The sequence below is a fragment of the Monodon monoceros genome, unplaced genomic scaffold (assembly GCF_005190385.1).
Source record: "Monodon monoceros isolate NGI ecotype Baffin Bay Population unplaced genomic scaffold, NGI_Narwhal_1 Super_Scaffold_12, whole genome shotgun sequence".
Classification (NCBI taxonomy): domain Eukaryota; kingdom Metazoa; phylum Chordata; class Mammalia; order Artiodactyla; family Monodontidae; genus Monodon; species Monodon monoceros.
In genome coordinates this window covers 15,220,049-15,236,032 of record NW_021703768.1, presented here as the reverse complement: position 1 = coordinate 15,236,032, position 15,984 = coordinate 15,220,049, and the positions used below count along the sequence as shown (strand labels likewise).

Genomic DNA, 15,984 nt, shown 5'->3' with positions numbered 1-15,984 from the left:
TTGTCAGGGTGTTTTTTTTTTCACATGAAGTCAAGACTGGTGTTGCCAAAAGATGATTGTAACCATCTGTCTGACTCTGTGTATTTTTAAACTTGACCAAACATTTATGCTGTTGAGTTGCCATTTCTACATCGGCACATGATGGTGGCAATTAGGAACTCTGTTTTTGTTAATTTTTTTTCCCCTTTCCTGCCTCTTTTGGGTCAGATTCCTTTCAACAGGGAGGGAATATGAGTCAGAAATTCACTCAGATTAAATGGAAATGTCATTTCTAAATACAAGAGCTTGAATTTAGTAAAATCTTGAGTTATCGGTTGTGATCAAGTTTTCTTTTCAACCAACTTGCACGCTTAACGGTTTTAATTGTTTCATTGGACAGGGATGGCAAGTAGTTTTGTTAGGGAGAAGGTGGCTGTAGAGCACGAGAATGCAGTTAAAACAGGAACCTGTTTGGTGGATTGGTCGCGAATTTGTGTGCCCCTAATATATCTATGTTCATTCAGCCCTGCCTGTGTGCCAGGCTGCGTGAGAGACTCCAAGGATGCAAAATTCATCTTGCTCGTGCTAATTGTTTCTTGAAAGATTGAATAAATGAAAGGCACTGTCCCACCAGGACCTCCTAGCTTATTGATGAATGCAGACACAGCAAATCTTTGACAATAGCCCGGGGTGACGATGAGTGTGATAAAAGTGCTGGGAACACAAAGCATGAGCGTCGCAGGAAGAGGTACGAGGGGGTCAGAAAATAATTTCCAGCTGAGGCACTAACCGTGCCGAGTTTTGAAGGAATTCCTAGAGGAATTCATCCAAGAGGGAGGGTGGCTCATTCCTGGCAGAAGATCAGCACGAGCACAGATTTCAAATAACGTGGTGCATTTGTCCAGCTGCAGGACATCCAAGATGCTGCAGTGAAGGTTGCGTGCAGCTGGCTGGCAAGATGGTCAAGAGCAGGTGAAGAAGGGCACTGTGTGTGAGTTAGTGACCTTGAATTCATTTATGAAGGCTGGTAGGGGACAGTGTCAAAGGTGAGTTTGGGGAAAACTCAGTCTGGCTGCAGGTGATGGATGAGTCCAGCAGGTATAACCGGTCTAGGAGGAGAGGTGACCAGCAAACCAGATGGGAAATGATGGGATTCCAAACCAATCCTGGGGGAGCTGGAGTATGAAACATACTAAGAGGTGGAATCTAGGTGTTCGCTTGGGATTGGGGGCGGGCAGTAGGCTGACGTTTATAGGATGACTGCTAGGTTTCTGGATCAACCATTTGGGTAGACCACGGTGCCATCTGCGAAGATGTGACTGTGTGAGAAGAGGCAGGTGTTTGGGGGAGCTCAGCCTTGTCCATGTTGAGTTTGGGCTTAGGGGCATCCAAGTGGAGATGCCCAAGCAGGCCGCTGAGTATACAGATCTGCAATTTAAAACTGAAGCTGCATTCAAGGTAGAGATCTGGGGAAGTAAGTCATGGCTATGTTTAGCTGTGATGATCGAGAGAGAAGGAAAGAGGAGAATGGTGGGTGGGGAGTAAATCTGGCTAGCGGTTCCCGCTTTTTTTTGTTTTTAATTTATTTATTTTATTTATTTTATTTTTGGCTGTGTTGGGTCTTCGTTGCTGCACGTGGACTTTTCTCTGGTTGTGGCGAGCAGGGGCTACTCTTCGTTGCGGTGCACAGGCTTCTCATTGCGGTGGCTTCTCTAGTTGAGGAGCACGGGCTCTAGGCGTGCGGGCTTCAGTAGTTGTGGCACACGGGCTCAGTAATTGTGGCTCACGGGCTCTAGAGCGTAGGCTCGGTAGTTGTGGTGCACAGGCTTAGTTGCTCCACGGCATGTGGGATCTTCCTGGCCCAGGGTTCGAACCCGTGTCCCCTGCATTGGCAGGTGGATTCTTAACCACTGTGCCACCAGGGAAGCCCGGTTCCCACTTCTTAACAAGTCCTTCCCTTTAGAAGAGTTGTGGCACTGACTTGAACCAGTTTCCCTAGTGCCTTTCAGATTACTTGATCTCCATCCAGCTTTTCAGACCCACATGATGAAAAGCCATTGTAGTCTTGTTTTCATTAACAAAAACTGTAATACATGCCTGTGACTTACATAATACTTTCACATGGTGATGAGGTGGGGTAACAGAGGACGTGCTATTATTACTGATTGGAATCTCGAGCCTAGAGGGGTTAAGCAGTGTACCAGGGAAGGTAGGTCCAGGGTGAGGACTTCAAGTCTTCTAACTTGACCAAATCTTGCTGTCTCCATCATTTCTTCCTGTGTTGGAATAGTGACTTCCCAACGGTAACATGGATCCTCCGTTTCTACCAGCAGAGTGCATCTGAGGCCACTGGGTCACTGTTAGTGTTCTTAGTTATACTCAATTGTTTTTGGTGGGGGACTAGATACAGGTATTATACCCTTATGCCTTTTGAAAACCTTGAATTGGTAGATTCTGCACTGAAGCAATGCAGCGCATTCCTCCCAGTGTTTCATAGCAATAGGCACTGCAGCTGTTCCAGGTTATTAAAATGGGCAAGGAAATGTATTTTTTTTGTGAGTTATGTGGAACTTTTCTGACTAGAAAAAAATTTTTACGTGCTTCAAAATAGAATATACTTTCTATTTCTGAAAAGCCGTTAAGATGACCAGGAGATTTATTCTCATGGAATTTGGAATCCAGTATGAGGAAACCAGCACCTGGCCCCTCCTGGTGTTTGAGAGTTGCACGCATCCAGAGTTCCAAAGTGCATGGCGTTATCATGGTGGTTTGGGGGGCAGTAATAAGAAATACCTTTTTAGAGAGTGACCAATGGTACGAGCATGGAACACACTGTTGTCTCACAACTCTTAGGATTCCTTACTGCATTGTATCTTTGCCTCACTTGGTACTTAACTTACAGCTCGGCTCTTCTACACCCTCCATTCCCAGTTTCCATATTTACTTACATTACATGTTGAACTTTCCTTATTATTCCGCACATCTCTTACCCATGCAGCCTTTGTTTTAATGACAAAATAATCCATGCAGAGTGGTATGTTCAGGGGAGGGGGAGAAAAGATAGAGGTGCCCCAGCTGTAATTATTTTTGCTGATAGACCTCAACCATTTCAACTAATTTGAATAAACCATTAGGAACTGTGACTCTTGATGCCACGTTGTTTTACACATTCCTTTTAGGGAGATTCAGAAGTACCATTTGGCACAAATATGGGCACAAACAATGAAAACTCAGTGAGTTAAGTAGCTGAAGCGGTCCCCACTCCTGGAACTGTTAGGAGAATAATTCATTAGGACTTGGGTGCTCAGACTCTTTTCCTGAATATTCCTGTGGGTCGGCCCTGAAGACTGTGGGAGCTATTTGAAGAGTTTTATGCAGGAGAGTTTTTGTTTTCAGATGTTCATTTGTCACTTGTGAAGCTGGGATTGAACATGCAAGACCGAGTGGGAGATCAGTGGGAGAGGAGGCTTTCGGGGACATCTGAGCAAGTGAGGCCAGGGCGGTGGAGATGGAGAAAAAGGGGGTTGATTCTAGAGTTAATTGAAAGTGGGGTGTACAGCACATGGAGACAGTGGCCACTGTCAACGTGGCTGGAGAGTCTGGGACGATTCCATGCTGTACATAGGTGAGTGGGGAAGGGCGTCATCACAGACCCGAGGGCAGCACCCCACAACCAGGATCCAGGATCCTGCCCTCACCTTCACTCACTGGCTCTGTTCCTTCCTCTGTCAGAAGAGGCAGAAGCGTGGCCTCTGCGCTGCCCACAGGTCAACGTTATGTCGGAGCAATTGAGGGTGTGCGACAGTGTGTCTGCATAGGTCAGCTTGTCCTCTGTGTCCCACAGTTCTGAAATGTCAGTAAAGCTGTTTTGGAAACCTGTAGACTTAATTGTCATTTAAAATCTGGTGACAAGCCTGTTAAGAAATGACTCAGGTCATTAGTGAGAAGGTGAAACAGTAAAACGTCTGCCTTCGTGTTCTAAGAGCCTAATTTATGTCTGGAACTAAGTGGAGGTGCTTACAGTAGGAGACATTTTTAACTCTAAATGAGGCAAGGTTTCCTATAATCTTAAAAAATAACTATTAAAAAATTGGATTATTTCTCCATACCAGCCAAACACACATTTTATGTATTCTTTAGTTGTTTTTTTTTTTTTTAAAGGAGAGATATCAGGTTATTGAGTTTGGGCTCAAATTCAGTCCGGTTTTTTGCTGTCCCTGTTGGCACATGTGAGTCCATTGGTTGAAGCTACTGTCAGCTACAAATTATATAAGATGGCGACTCAACAGTGGAACAGCCTTTAGACGTGTTGGAATGATTTTTGAGCCAGAAACCCTTGCTGGGCATCAGCTCACAGGCCACCAGCTCCCACTGCGCGGCAGTGACCGGGCTCGGTCTGGGAAGGTACGTGATGCGTTAGCGGGTCCACCCGGCGTGACCGCCAGCAGAATCCTTGCCACTCTAGGGGCTGCCTTAGTGCTGACCGTCTGCTGTTCAGAGAGGCCAGCTTCATTCCTCTGGAATCCCCGGGGAGTGGGTGCGAGGCAGACGTGTGTCATCTGTAACTGCCACGCCACCGACCACATTGTCCTTCTGAAACACACCTTCCAGCTACTTCATTGGGCCAAGTGCGATGTGAATTACTCAAAAGCGAAACTAGGCGTTAAGACTGTTGTGGATGTTCTGTCTTCATCTTTGCTAACAAGCCTTGGGTGTCCTGCCCCCATACGAAATCCACGTCATGCACGCTGTCAGGGTGAGTGGTACCTTAAGCCAGCAGTCCCTCACCTTTTTGGCACCGGGGACCGGTTTCGTGGAAGACAGTTTTTCCCCGGACGGGGATGGGGCGGGGGGTGATGGTGCAGGCGGTAATGTGAGTGATGGGGGTGGTAGATGAAGCTTCACCTGGCGCTCACCTCCTGCCTTGTGGCCTGGTTCTTAACAGGCTGCAGACCGGTTTCGGTCCACGGCCCGGGGCTGGGGGGACCCCTGCCCTAAGCCATGCTGGGAGACTAGTCCCCCAAACAGGAAGGGGTAGCATGCCTACGAGGTTTTGACCAAAATAATCACTTTCAAAGGAAAGCTTTTAGTAAAAGGTTATGATGTTTTTCATGAGTGAATCAATACATTTTTAAAAAGTCTCATCTCAGAATTTTACGACCACCATACACATAGGTTATGAATGGGGAGGGCAGAAATTTTCACGATTTAGGCATGTTATTTTCTTAAAAAGATATGTTCGTGATGGATTACTCTTCTAACATTACTTAAATTTAATAGTCAAGTTGATGCCCTGACGGGCTTTTCTGTTTTACTTGTAGCTGAGAAAGGAGATCGGCAGCACGCCTACCTATCTGTATAAAGACGGACGGCACTGACTGTCTTGACTTCTGCCAAAGTAGGAAAAAGAACATGTTTCACAGGAAAATGGACAGTCTTGATATTTCACAGAATAACAATAATCATGCGTACAACTACTGGAAAGGTAGAAATAGGCCTGACGTTTTAGACCAACCAGAGGAAGTGGCCAGAGACCCAGAGCCTCAAGCACCACGTACCTGCCTGCCTCACCTGTGCAAACAAACAGTCGATGTAAAAGAAGCCACGAGCACCTGTGGCCAAGGTGTTGATGGAGGGTGTCTGGCATCCTCCAGGGAACCATGTGGTTCTCTGCTCTCCTTTAGAAGTAGGACCCTTTCCTTCCCCAGAGGAAAAAGCTTCCACCTTTCTTTCTGGCCACATCCTCCCCATGGTGCTATGACAGGGAAAAGTGGCCTCTCTAGAGAGTGGAGGTTTCCAAAGACCTGAACATTCATACATGAAAGCTCCACGTCTTTTAATTTTTTTTCAATTGAAGTGAAATTTATATAACAGAAAACTAAACACCTTAAAGTAAATTCAGTGGCAGTTAGTACATTCCGTGTTGTACAACCAGCACCTCTGTCTAGTTCCAAAATGTTCTCATCACCCAAATGGAAACCTTGTACCTGCAAAGCAGTCACCCCCGAGTCCTGCCTCGCCCCACCCTCCCCTCTGCCCATGGTAACTACCACCAAGCTTTCTGTCTCTGTGGATTTACCTGCTCTGGAGGTGTGAACATCTGTATCTCGCTTCTTTGACTTAGTGTCGTGTTTTCAAGGTTCATCTACATTGTAGCCTGTATCAGTACTTCATTTCCTTTGCACAACTGAATAATATTCCATTGTGTGGATGTGTACCGCATCTTGTTTACCCATCTATCTGATGACGTGCATTTGGGTTGTGTCCACCTTCAGGCTCTTGCGAATGATGCTGCTGTGTATTTGTTGGAGGACCAGTTTTTAATTCTTTTGGGTGCATACCTAGGAGTAGAATTGTTGGGTCATATAGTAATAACTCTTTAACCTTTTTAACCTTGTTTTGGTTCAAAATATTTCCAAAACATGTTATAGACCTCCTTACATTTGAAAACAGTTAAGACGGGACACACGATACTTGATGTTCCTGGCAGTCACTGTGCATATAAATGATTACAAATTGCTATAATATGGTACAGATGCACTCAGGATGTTTAGACTTTCTGTCCAGTGTTTCTTGCTTTTCTTGTGCTGTGCTGTGTTGCCACCCCCTGCCAGTGAATGTGAAGAGAAGGCTCTGGAATTAGGTTGCCTGCATTCACATCTCACCTCTACCACTTACTGGCTATGTGGCCGAATGCAAAATTTTATCACTCTGCCTCAAATTCCTCCTCTGAAAAGTAGGTGTAATAACACTGTGAACCTCCTAGGGTTATTGTGAGTGGCGAAAGGGTCAGGCTCTGTTTATTAGTCTGCTCGGGCTGCCATGACAAAAGACCACCGACTGACTGGCTGGCTGAAACAACAGACATTTATTTTCTCACAGGTCTGGAGGCTCAAAAGTTTGAGATCAAGGTGTCAGCAGGGTTGGTTTCTCCCGAGGGCTCCTTCCTTGGCTTGCAGACAGCCTCCTTCTTCCTGTTTCTTCACATAGTCTTCCTGTGCACATACATACGTCCCCAGTGTTTCTTGGTGTATCCAAATGCCATCTTCATATGAGGACGAGATTAGGGCCCACCCGAACAGCCTCATTTTAATTTAATCATCTCTTTAAAGGTCCTGTCTACAGGTATACTTGCATTTGGAGGTACTGGGGGTTAGGGCTTCAATGTGTGAATTGGGGGAGGGGGCTGAGTCAGCCCATAGCTCTCCATCAAGCCCGTGGTGCAGTGTATGCACCACAGAAGCTGGCAGGTAGGTGGTGACGGCTGCAGGGTCCTACCCCCACCCCTTCTCATCTGCTGCTTCACTTGTGTCTGACAATCAAACTTCGTTAGCCTTTCTTGAAGAAGGACAAATGAGTAGTTTATGTCCATATGGAGGAGGCATGAGGCATTTTGCTTTACTAACTCTGTAGCCTCTGTTTCGCTGCTCTGAAGATTTTGCTTAATTTCTGGCCTGGATTTGGTTCCAGAAAAGATAAGATTTCCAGTGAGCTATTTTCCAGATAAGTTACATGGCACTTCCCGCGGTGTTTGAGATTACTGAAAGAATACCTAGTGCTTCCAAAGTGGTCTTGTTGCTTTTTAAAAGTTGAAGATATGTAACATAAAATTTACCATCGTGACTGTTTTTCAGTGTACTAAATACTTTTGCAATGTTGTGCAACCGTAACCACTGTCTACCTCCAGAGCTTTCTCACCGTCCCAAACAGAAACCCTGTACCCATTAAGCAGTAACTCTTCATCCACCACCCCGCCCTGTTTCTCTTATTTCTTTAATCCTGCCATTTCCTAATAGCCACTAGATGAGAATCGGAGTCAGGAGATCACTGGGGAATAGGGATCTGGGCCTCACTGTGTCACCATCCTCTCTCTTGTTTACCTTTCACTGCAGTGCTCTTTGAAATGGCTTCATTCCTTTGCAAAAGATTTGTCCCCAAAGGTAAAGGAAGAATGTGTGAGTGGGGCTCAGGAGTCACTGGTCCCCTTAACGTACACTCGGCGGATTCTGGTAAAGCTCAGACAGCGGCTCCGGTGTGAGAGGTGGCATCTCTTCCCCTCCAGGCGTGGACCACGCTGAGCTGCTTCTGTCTCTGCCCAGCGTGGGTGGGGGTGAGATCCTGTGCCCACCCACTCCCCGCCCCCCCCAGCCCCGAGTGCCACCTGTAACCCGGGTCCCTGTGTCCCCACCCCCTGTCCTCGCAGACCTACATCGGCTCCATCATCGCCTCTGTGAACCCCTACAAGACCATCGCCGGCCTGTACTCACGGGACGCCATGGAGCGCTACAGCAGGTGCCACCTGGGCGAGCTGCCCCCGCACGTCTTCGCCATCGCCAACGAGTGCTACCGCTGCCTGTGGAAGCGCCACGACAACCAGTGCGTCCTCATCAGGTAACCCAGCCAGCAGCCACCACAGACACGGAGCCTGCTTAGCTTAGCGCATCAACCCCCAGATTTCTCAGATGGAGTTTTCCCTTTTGAATAGGCCGACAACTACAGCTTCCAAAAGACACGAGTTATTCTTTGGTTTATTTCAGTGGTCAGACATGGTCCTTCTATTGACTTATGGAAACATTGCATAGTTCTTCCAAATTTTAAATATTTTATATATTCTAGAGCACTCATCAGAATGCTTGTCTGTTGCAGCAAGGTCTTGGTTTTTGCCAGTATGAGAAGATTACCCTAGAATCTCCCAAATTTAAGAATTTTTAATGATTTTAATTGGGTGTTCCTAAAGTTGACCTTTGAATTAGCCACAGAAGTGGGACTTACTATGTTATATGTTGAGGGGATGATAGAAAGGCATTTTTCTCAACCACTGTGCCACCAGGGAAGCCCCTGTGTTCTTCTTATTGGCAATATTTACCCATTACTCTTGTTCGGGGGTCCTTCGTTTGTAATCGATCAGAATTATATGAATATGGAAGGTAGAACACGTTCATATTGTCTCTCCCTGCCTCCCTCTATCACCTACTTTCTTTAAGGGAAGGGAAGCACCTGGGCAGATACATTCTCTCCTCTTTATTACCTTAACGGTGCTCATGCACTGGGCTGTAGAAACAACTTGGATAGAGGGACTGTCCATTTATGCATTTCAGTAAATATGAATCATTGTAACTTGCAGTTAATCAAAAATGAAGCTAACGCTTAGTATAAAAACAGAGTTTTTAAGAGTCACCTTCCCGGGCTTCCCTGGCGGCGCAGTGGTTGAAAGTCCGCCTGCCGATGCAGGGGACACGGGTTCATGCCCCGTCCAGGACGATCCCACATGCCTCGGAGCGGCTGGGCCCGCGAGCCATGGCCACAGAGCCTGTGCGTCTGGAGCCTGTGCTCCGCAACGGGAGAGGCCACAACAGTGAGAGGTCCGCGTACCGCAAAAAAAAAAAAAAAAAGAGTCACCTTCCCAATTAACTTGCCTTATGACTAGAGCACTATTTGTGGGCTCTTTTAGATGACTTCACTGAAGTTCAGGAGTTAGAATTTAAGATCAGTATTTCAGCATACAGAATATAGTTTGATAAGATTAACAGAAAGAGTTTAATCTATTTTAGGAAGATCAAGTTGTTTTCAACACTTAGGTACCTAAATATTTGCCATCGATAATTGGCCGTGTTTATTACTTTCAGTGGAAAAAATGAGAGCATGACTCATATATCACTTGCTAGACAGAGCAGTTTGGGAAGAAAGTGAAAAATCAAATGAGATCATTGTGCATATATATGTGTGTGTAATAATACGGAAAGGGGTTGGCATGTTCCTGCCAAAGACTATGGCATTTAAAAAGAAGGCGGGGCTAGCCGGGAGTGAGAAGGAAGAGGGGACCCCAAACAAAAAGCTCTCATTGTGTAATGCTGATGTGAAAAGAGTAACTGTATTTATCTAAAGTAACTCAGGAAACAGCGTCTTTAAGAATAGATTTCTCATTAAAATGTGTTTTGGTTTTTAATAGACCTCTTGCAGTTTTTTTTAGTGGGGCTTGGGGCTGCGGGAATTAAGAGAAAATTGAGTATAAAAATAGAAATTGTAGGGTACAGTAGCCCTATTTAGATTTCCTCAGGCATGATCTGCCCCCTGGTGGTACAACATGTTACTACTTTCAAAACTTTCATGCTAATTACCTATGAAACCAGAAAATAAGCCTATTTGGAATTAGGCAGGGACCACATAGATCAGTTTTTCTCTCACTTTACCAGCCTGTGTCACTGCTAGTCTCGTGGATTCTAGTCCAAGCGTTTTTTGTTGGTCTCACTTTCAAGAGTTTCCCTCTCTTAAGCTCTTTATTTTACCCTTCTTGTGTACGTTTAAGCCAATGCTTATGCTGTTGTAGTTTCTAAAATATAAATATATGTTTAAAACTTCCATGAGCTTTTTTTAAATCTAACTGACAAGGTCAGATTTTGATCTAGTACATTTTAAGTGAATATCAATTTGGGGCAGGCAGAGTTTAGTCTATTTAGTTTAGTCTGTTTTTCTCTTTTCAGTATGTATGAACTTTTAATGTAGTGTCGGCAAGGCCTGTGGTTAATTCATCTGTGCAACTCATTGCCCAGGACAGTGTCTGATAGGAGGGCCAGCATCCAACAGCTGTCAGTCAAAGGATGGGTGGGCGGAACAGCTGTTGGTTTAGGACCTCTGCTTGCTTTGCAGAAGTTTTGGTTTTCCAAAATTGGAGTGATTTTTTCCTTAACTATGTCTTTTATATTCTGGAATAATAATTGGGTGTTTGGTATTTTTCTATTCTAGTAGTATTTTAGAAATAACTGAATTGGAATAGTGAACAAAACTTGCATCCTGTGTCAGAAGGGCACCAGCCAGAATAAGGCATGGGGCCTGCCTCACGCTCATATCAAATGGTAGTTTACCTTGTTAAAAAAGAAAAGACCCAATCACTGCCCTTTAGGAACTTTTGTTCTGATGGGAAGAAACTGATGTAAATAAGTAATTTCAATACAGCCTGCCTAATGCTAAAATAGAAATGTGTACATGGTTGTTCAGAGAAGATGGCAATAGATGCTCAGCAAGGAATCGAAAGTATATCTCAGAGAAAGTGACATGTGATCATGAGTCCATTGGTACGTGGGAACAGCAGCAGGCACAGAGGGGACCCTGGAAGGGCACAGAAGCACTTGCAAAAACGTGTGGAAGAACAAGGAACGTATGCAAATAGAAGGTACGCCTGTAAGGTATGGGATCTGCTAAGGACATGAAGGAACTGGTGTTCGAAAGGCAAGGAGGGAACTGCCATTCATTGAGAAAGACCAGAAGCCTTCTCTGGGGGAGCCGAGGCTCGGAGCTGTTGAGGGACCTGCCAAGGAGACTGAGCGTGAGCTACAGGCACAGGACATGAACTTCTGTCTCCCTGTGTTAGTTTCGGAACAGAGTCCCACTTCCTGGTGCAGGGGCTCACCTTATGGGCTTTTTCCTGGTGCAGGGGCTCACCTTATAGGCTTTGCCCTGCTTGCTAAGACCTGCGGACCGAATCCTCTAGGCAGTAGAGAAGTTTCCAAAGTCTTGTAGCAAGCAGTGGAGTGATTAGTATATATTTTGAGAAAATCACGTGAATCAGGGCACTCTGATTCACAGGATGGAGAATGTCAGGTGTCAGCAGAGGTATCCTGTAAAGGGCCAGGGAGGACATACATATTTTCGGCTCCGTGGCTGAGATCGGCTCCATTACAACTACTCGACTCTGCCCTTGGAGTGCGGAAGTGCTCGTAGATAGAGCGCACGTGAACCGCCAGGCTGTGTTCCAATAAAACTTTATTTATAAAAACACGCAGAAGGGCAGACTTGGGGGCCACAGTTGGCCGATACCTGCACTGGAGGGGAGACTAGCCTGCGGGGTGGATAAAGGGTCCTGTTGCCATCGGAGGCCCTTTCCTTCAGGTGTGTTTTGATCCTTCCTCCCTGCTTTCCTGGGCACTTCGCTCCATCTTTGAGCCTCACTGCCCCTGATTCTTGGCCTCTTCTTTTCTACTGGATCATTGGCATTATCACTCAAAATTTTCTAGTATGCGTCTGCGTGACTCCCCAGACTGCAGTGCCTCCCCTGCCGACTTCTCCTCTGAGTTCCACACGTGTGTCCAGGCACCCTGAGGCATCATCGCGGAGGTGTCTGATGGGCATCTCGGGGGTGGCACCTCGTCAGTCCATCCTGAGTTTCTCCCAGAAACACGTTCCTCCTCTCATGCTTCTCAATCTTAGCAAGTGGACTCTCCATCCTACCAGGTCCGAAGCCTGAGATCCGGAAGTCATTCTTGGATCTAGAAGAGTCACCCTGCCCCCAACAATTAAGGTCAAATTACCTACGGTAAACTGTACCAATCTCATATATCCAGTTCGATGAGTATTGACAAACGTGAACCGCTGTGTTACCAGCGCCCATGCAAGGGACCTGGGTTCTGTCCCTGGTCCAGGAAGATCCCACATGCAAGCTCCCTGGGCTCTCCCGAGTCATCCCCCCCGCTTCCCTGTCACTTACCAACCACCCAGACCAGGGCTGTCAGCCGTCCCCTCCCTCCTCCCTCCACCATCTGTTTGGGGGCTGCTGGCTTCTCCTCTTTGCTGCCCCCTCCCCTTACCCTCTGCCCTCACTTCCTGCTTCCTCTCTTGTCTCCCTCGATCCACCCTCCTCACTCCATACTCCTCACCGGGTGATTTGATTCTTTAAAACCTTGACCCCGATCATGACGTTCTCCTGCTTAAAAACTGTCTTGAGACTTTTCCATTCTGCCTACGAAAAATTCTCAGAACTTTTAATATGGCCTCTGAAGCCTCATATCAGTGCTTTGATTATTTTTCTTTCCCTTTTTCATTTTCACGATTTAAAAAGTTTTTTTTTTAACGGTATCAACTCATTTTGGTTCATCTGGGTGAACATGTTTTCTCTGAAGCCCATGTTTGTGTTTGTGGTCATGTTGGCGCCAAGGGTTAAGACTGTAACTTCCACAGGCTAATGAGAAAAATGCAGGACTGGATATGTAAGTGATGTGTTCACTGTAAGTGAAGGTGAATTAACATCATGATTGCTGTATGAGTTAATGTTTTATCGAGGCTGGAATAAAGGAACCAGGTGGAATACGTGACTCATCACAGCGCCCGTGGTGGAAGAGCCTACCAGGCTCGCAAGAGAAGCAGTGGACAGTCACAGTGCAAGGAGCGCTTCAGTTTGAGCAAAACAGCATTAACCAGGGGATTAGGTTAGTCTTGTTAATTTGGATTTTATTGGTGTTATATTTTGTTTGTATTTAATTATGTAATTTATTCTGGCTTTATAGTTCTGTGATATGGTAAGCAAAGGAGTATATACTTAGTCATTATATCATTATAATGCTATAATATACATGCTGTATTATCACATAGCGTGTATAATCAGGCTCACCAAGCAATCAACTCAGTTCTGTCACTGTCCACCAGGAGACAGCGTCAGATCCCCCAGGTTGTTAAGGGCTCAGTCCTACAAGACTGCCATTCCCTCCACTTCAGATGCCAGTCATGTTGTCACCTGTGCTTCTGACCAACCAGCTCTAGGTTGGAGCTTCCAATGACCCCCTCCTTGGGTTTGATTAATTTGCTAGAGCACCACACAGAACTCAAACATTTTTACTTCCTAGATCACCGCTGTACTATAAAAGGATATAACTCAGGAACCGCCGGATGGAAGAGATGCACACGGCATGGTGTGGGAAGGGTGGGGGAGCTTCCCTGCCCCCTCCAGGGAGCCGCTGTTTACCTCCACATGCGCACCAACCCAGAAGCTCTCTGAACCCTGTCCCTTTGGGGTTTATGGAGGCTTCATTACCTAGGCTTGACCGATTGATGAAATCATTGGCCATTGGCAATGAAACTCCCTCTGCAGCCTCTCTCCCCTCCCCTATTGAAAAGAACCAGTTCCATACTTGACTGGAGAACAGTGGCCTCTGAGTGGGACCCCAGCCCCTTCCCTTTCCTTCCCGATTGGCTGTGCAGGCTGCTCTCCCTTCCCCCAAGGCTCCAAGCCCTTTCCTCAAGCAGGAAAGGGAGGGTCTCCCTCCCCTCCCGCCTCCTTTCCCCATCCTTCAGTTTTCACCCACTTAACTGCTGTGCGTGTCTCTGCATTTCAGTCTAAATGTCATTCCCCCAGAAAGGCGTTCGCTGAACCTGAGCCCTCCATCTAAATTATGAATCCTCCCATCTCCTGAGATGTATACTTGACAGCATCAACTGTAATTTGTGATTCTTTGATGTCTCCTGCTGCTGCTGCTGGGTCATAAATACTGTCCGTGACCATTTGTTTCAGGAGTGTGTTCCCAGCCCTCAGTGCAGCCTGACACATAGTAGGCACACGGATACTTAGGGAAGGAAGGAATACCTGCAGAGATGCTCTTTCTTCATTGCTTTAAAGATCACGTTTTGTGACCCTCAGTATATGTTTTCATGAGGAATGTTAAAGTCGCAGGCAGGGGAGGGGAGGAAGAAGAGGAGAGTTAAATAAAAGTGAGGCCTGTTACCTTGACGTTAATGTCTGGGGACATCTGGCATATTTCTGGGTTTTAACGATTTGTGAGTTATTTATATTCTTTGCCTTATTCATGCCACACTTCCACAACCTCCTATATACAGTCACCTTTTTCATCTCCTGGTGCAGTCCTATCTGAATTATGTGACATTGCTTTCAGGAGTAGTACTTCCCAACCCTGGCCTCATGGTAGAATCATCTGGAAATTTTTTAAAAATACTGATGACTGAATTCTACCCTTACAGGTTCGGATCAGGGAGACAGTGGGTAATTCTCATGTCCAGCCAAGTTTGAGAACTACTGTTGTACAAATCCGAGTTTCATTTTTGTTTCAAGTTTTACTTACGTATCAAAAAAGATGTACTTAAAGAAGATGCTTGAAGGAAATTTGCTACAATGAGAAAAAAAAGTGGGCTGAAGCTGGTGGTAGATCAGTCTCCTTGACGGGTGAAGGACAATGCAAATCTTGGGTTTTCTTCTCCTTGACGAGTCTGTGCTGTCCAATTTGAACAGCTTTTTCTCCACGGCTGTGTAATTACCGTGTTCGTCAGAGTAGACTAATTGCTGTGCTAATTGCTGTAACATCCCCCAAATCTCAGAGGCATAACACAGGAGTGGCTTATTTCTTGCTATTTCACAGCCCCACGTGGGAAGGTGATTTTTTTAAGCCACACATCGCTTTGTTTTGGAGATGTGCCACCCTGAGGGCACCCAAACGGCAGGCCTGGAAGGCAGGGAGCCCAGAGGACCATGAGGGTGTTTAGCCACCCGACGTGGAAATAGCGGATACCCCCCTTGCTCACTTCAGCCGCCTTCTGGTTGAGTTGGCCACGTTCGGTCCTGGTTACCGATCGCTGCCCTTCCTGGAAGGGAGGTTGAAATGCCATCCACCTCTGAGTGCTGGAGGATACAGAGGTGGGTTTGGGGACCGTGTAAACCATGACTTCTGCCTCACACGGTATAACTAGAGAACGTCTCCCTTTCAGTTTTGTTTGTTTTAACAAAATTTAACTGCTAGGTAGATGGGATATATATTTTTAAGTATCGAGAGTTATTTAAATCTCTTCTTGCAAATTTCTCTTAGCTTCTGCTACTCATTCAGTGCCCCCTTGCTGAATGTCTCCTCTGTGCCAGCTCCCAGGCTAGGCAGGTGCCAGCTACACAGAGATGAATGCTCAGCCCCGCCCTGGGAAGATTCTGGTTGCTGATAACAGAAAAGCTCACCAGAGCTGGCGTCACTTGCGTGGGCCTTGATTATCTCAGACGGCAAGGCAGGGGCGGGGTCAGGGTTGTGGGTTCAGCCACTCCCACTGGGCGCGTCTCTGATTGTCTTGCCTTTTGCTTTCCAATCTCAAGATAGCTGTGGATTCCCAAGTATTTGTCGTCTGCAGCCAGAGGGACGTTCTATCTGGTGTGTGTGTGTGTGTGTGCGTGTGTGTGTGTGTGTGTGTGTGTGTGTGTGTGCATACCTCCCCAGGAGCCTCAGCACACTTGACGTTCTATCTGGT

The 15,984-nt window shown here is 46.3% G+C and overlaps 1 protein-coding gene across 3 annotated transcripts in view; it reads left to right on the top strand.

The window, feature by feature from the left end:
- MYO10 (myosin X) overlaps positions 1–15,984 on the top strand; it is a 218,473-nt gene that overhangs the window by 105,600 nt on the left and 96,889 nt on the right. For all 3 annotated transcript variants that reach the window (XM_029216317.1, XM_029216319.1, XM_029216318.1), the window contains exon 4: positions 8,183–8,370. In XM_029216317.1, the coding sequence (XP_029072150.1) occupies positions 8,183–8,370 (188 nt within the window). The remainder of the gene's footprint in view (positions 1–8,182; positions 8,371–15,984) is intronic.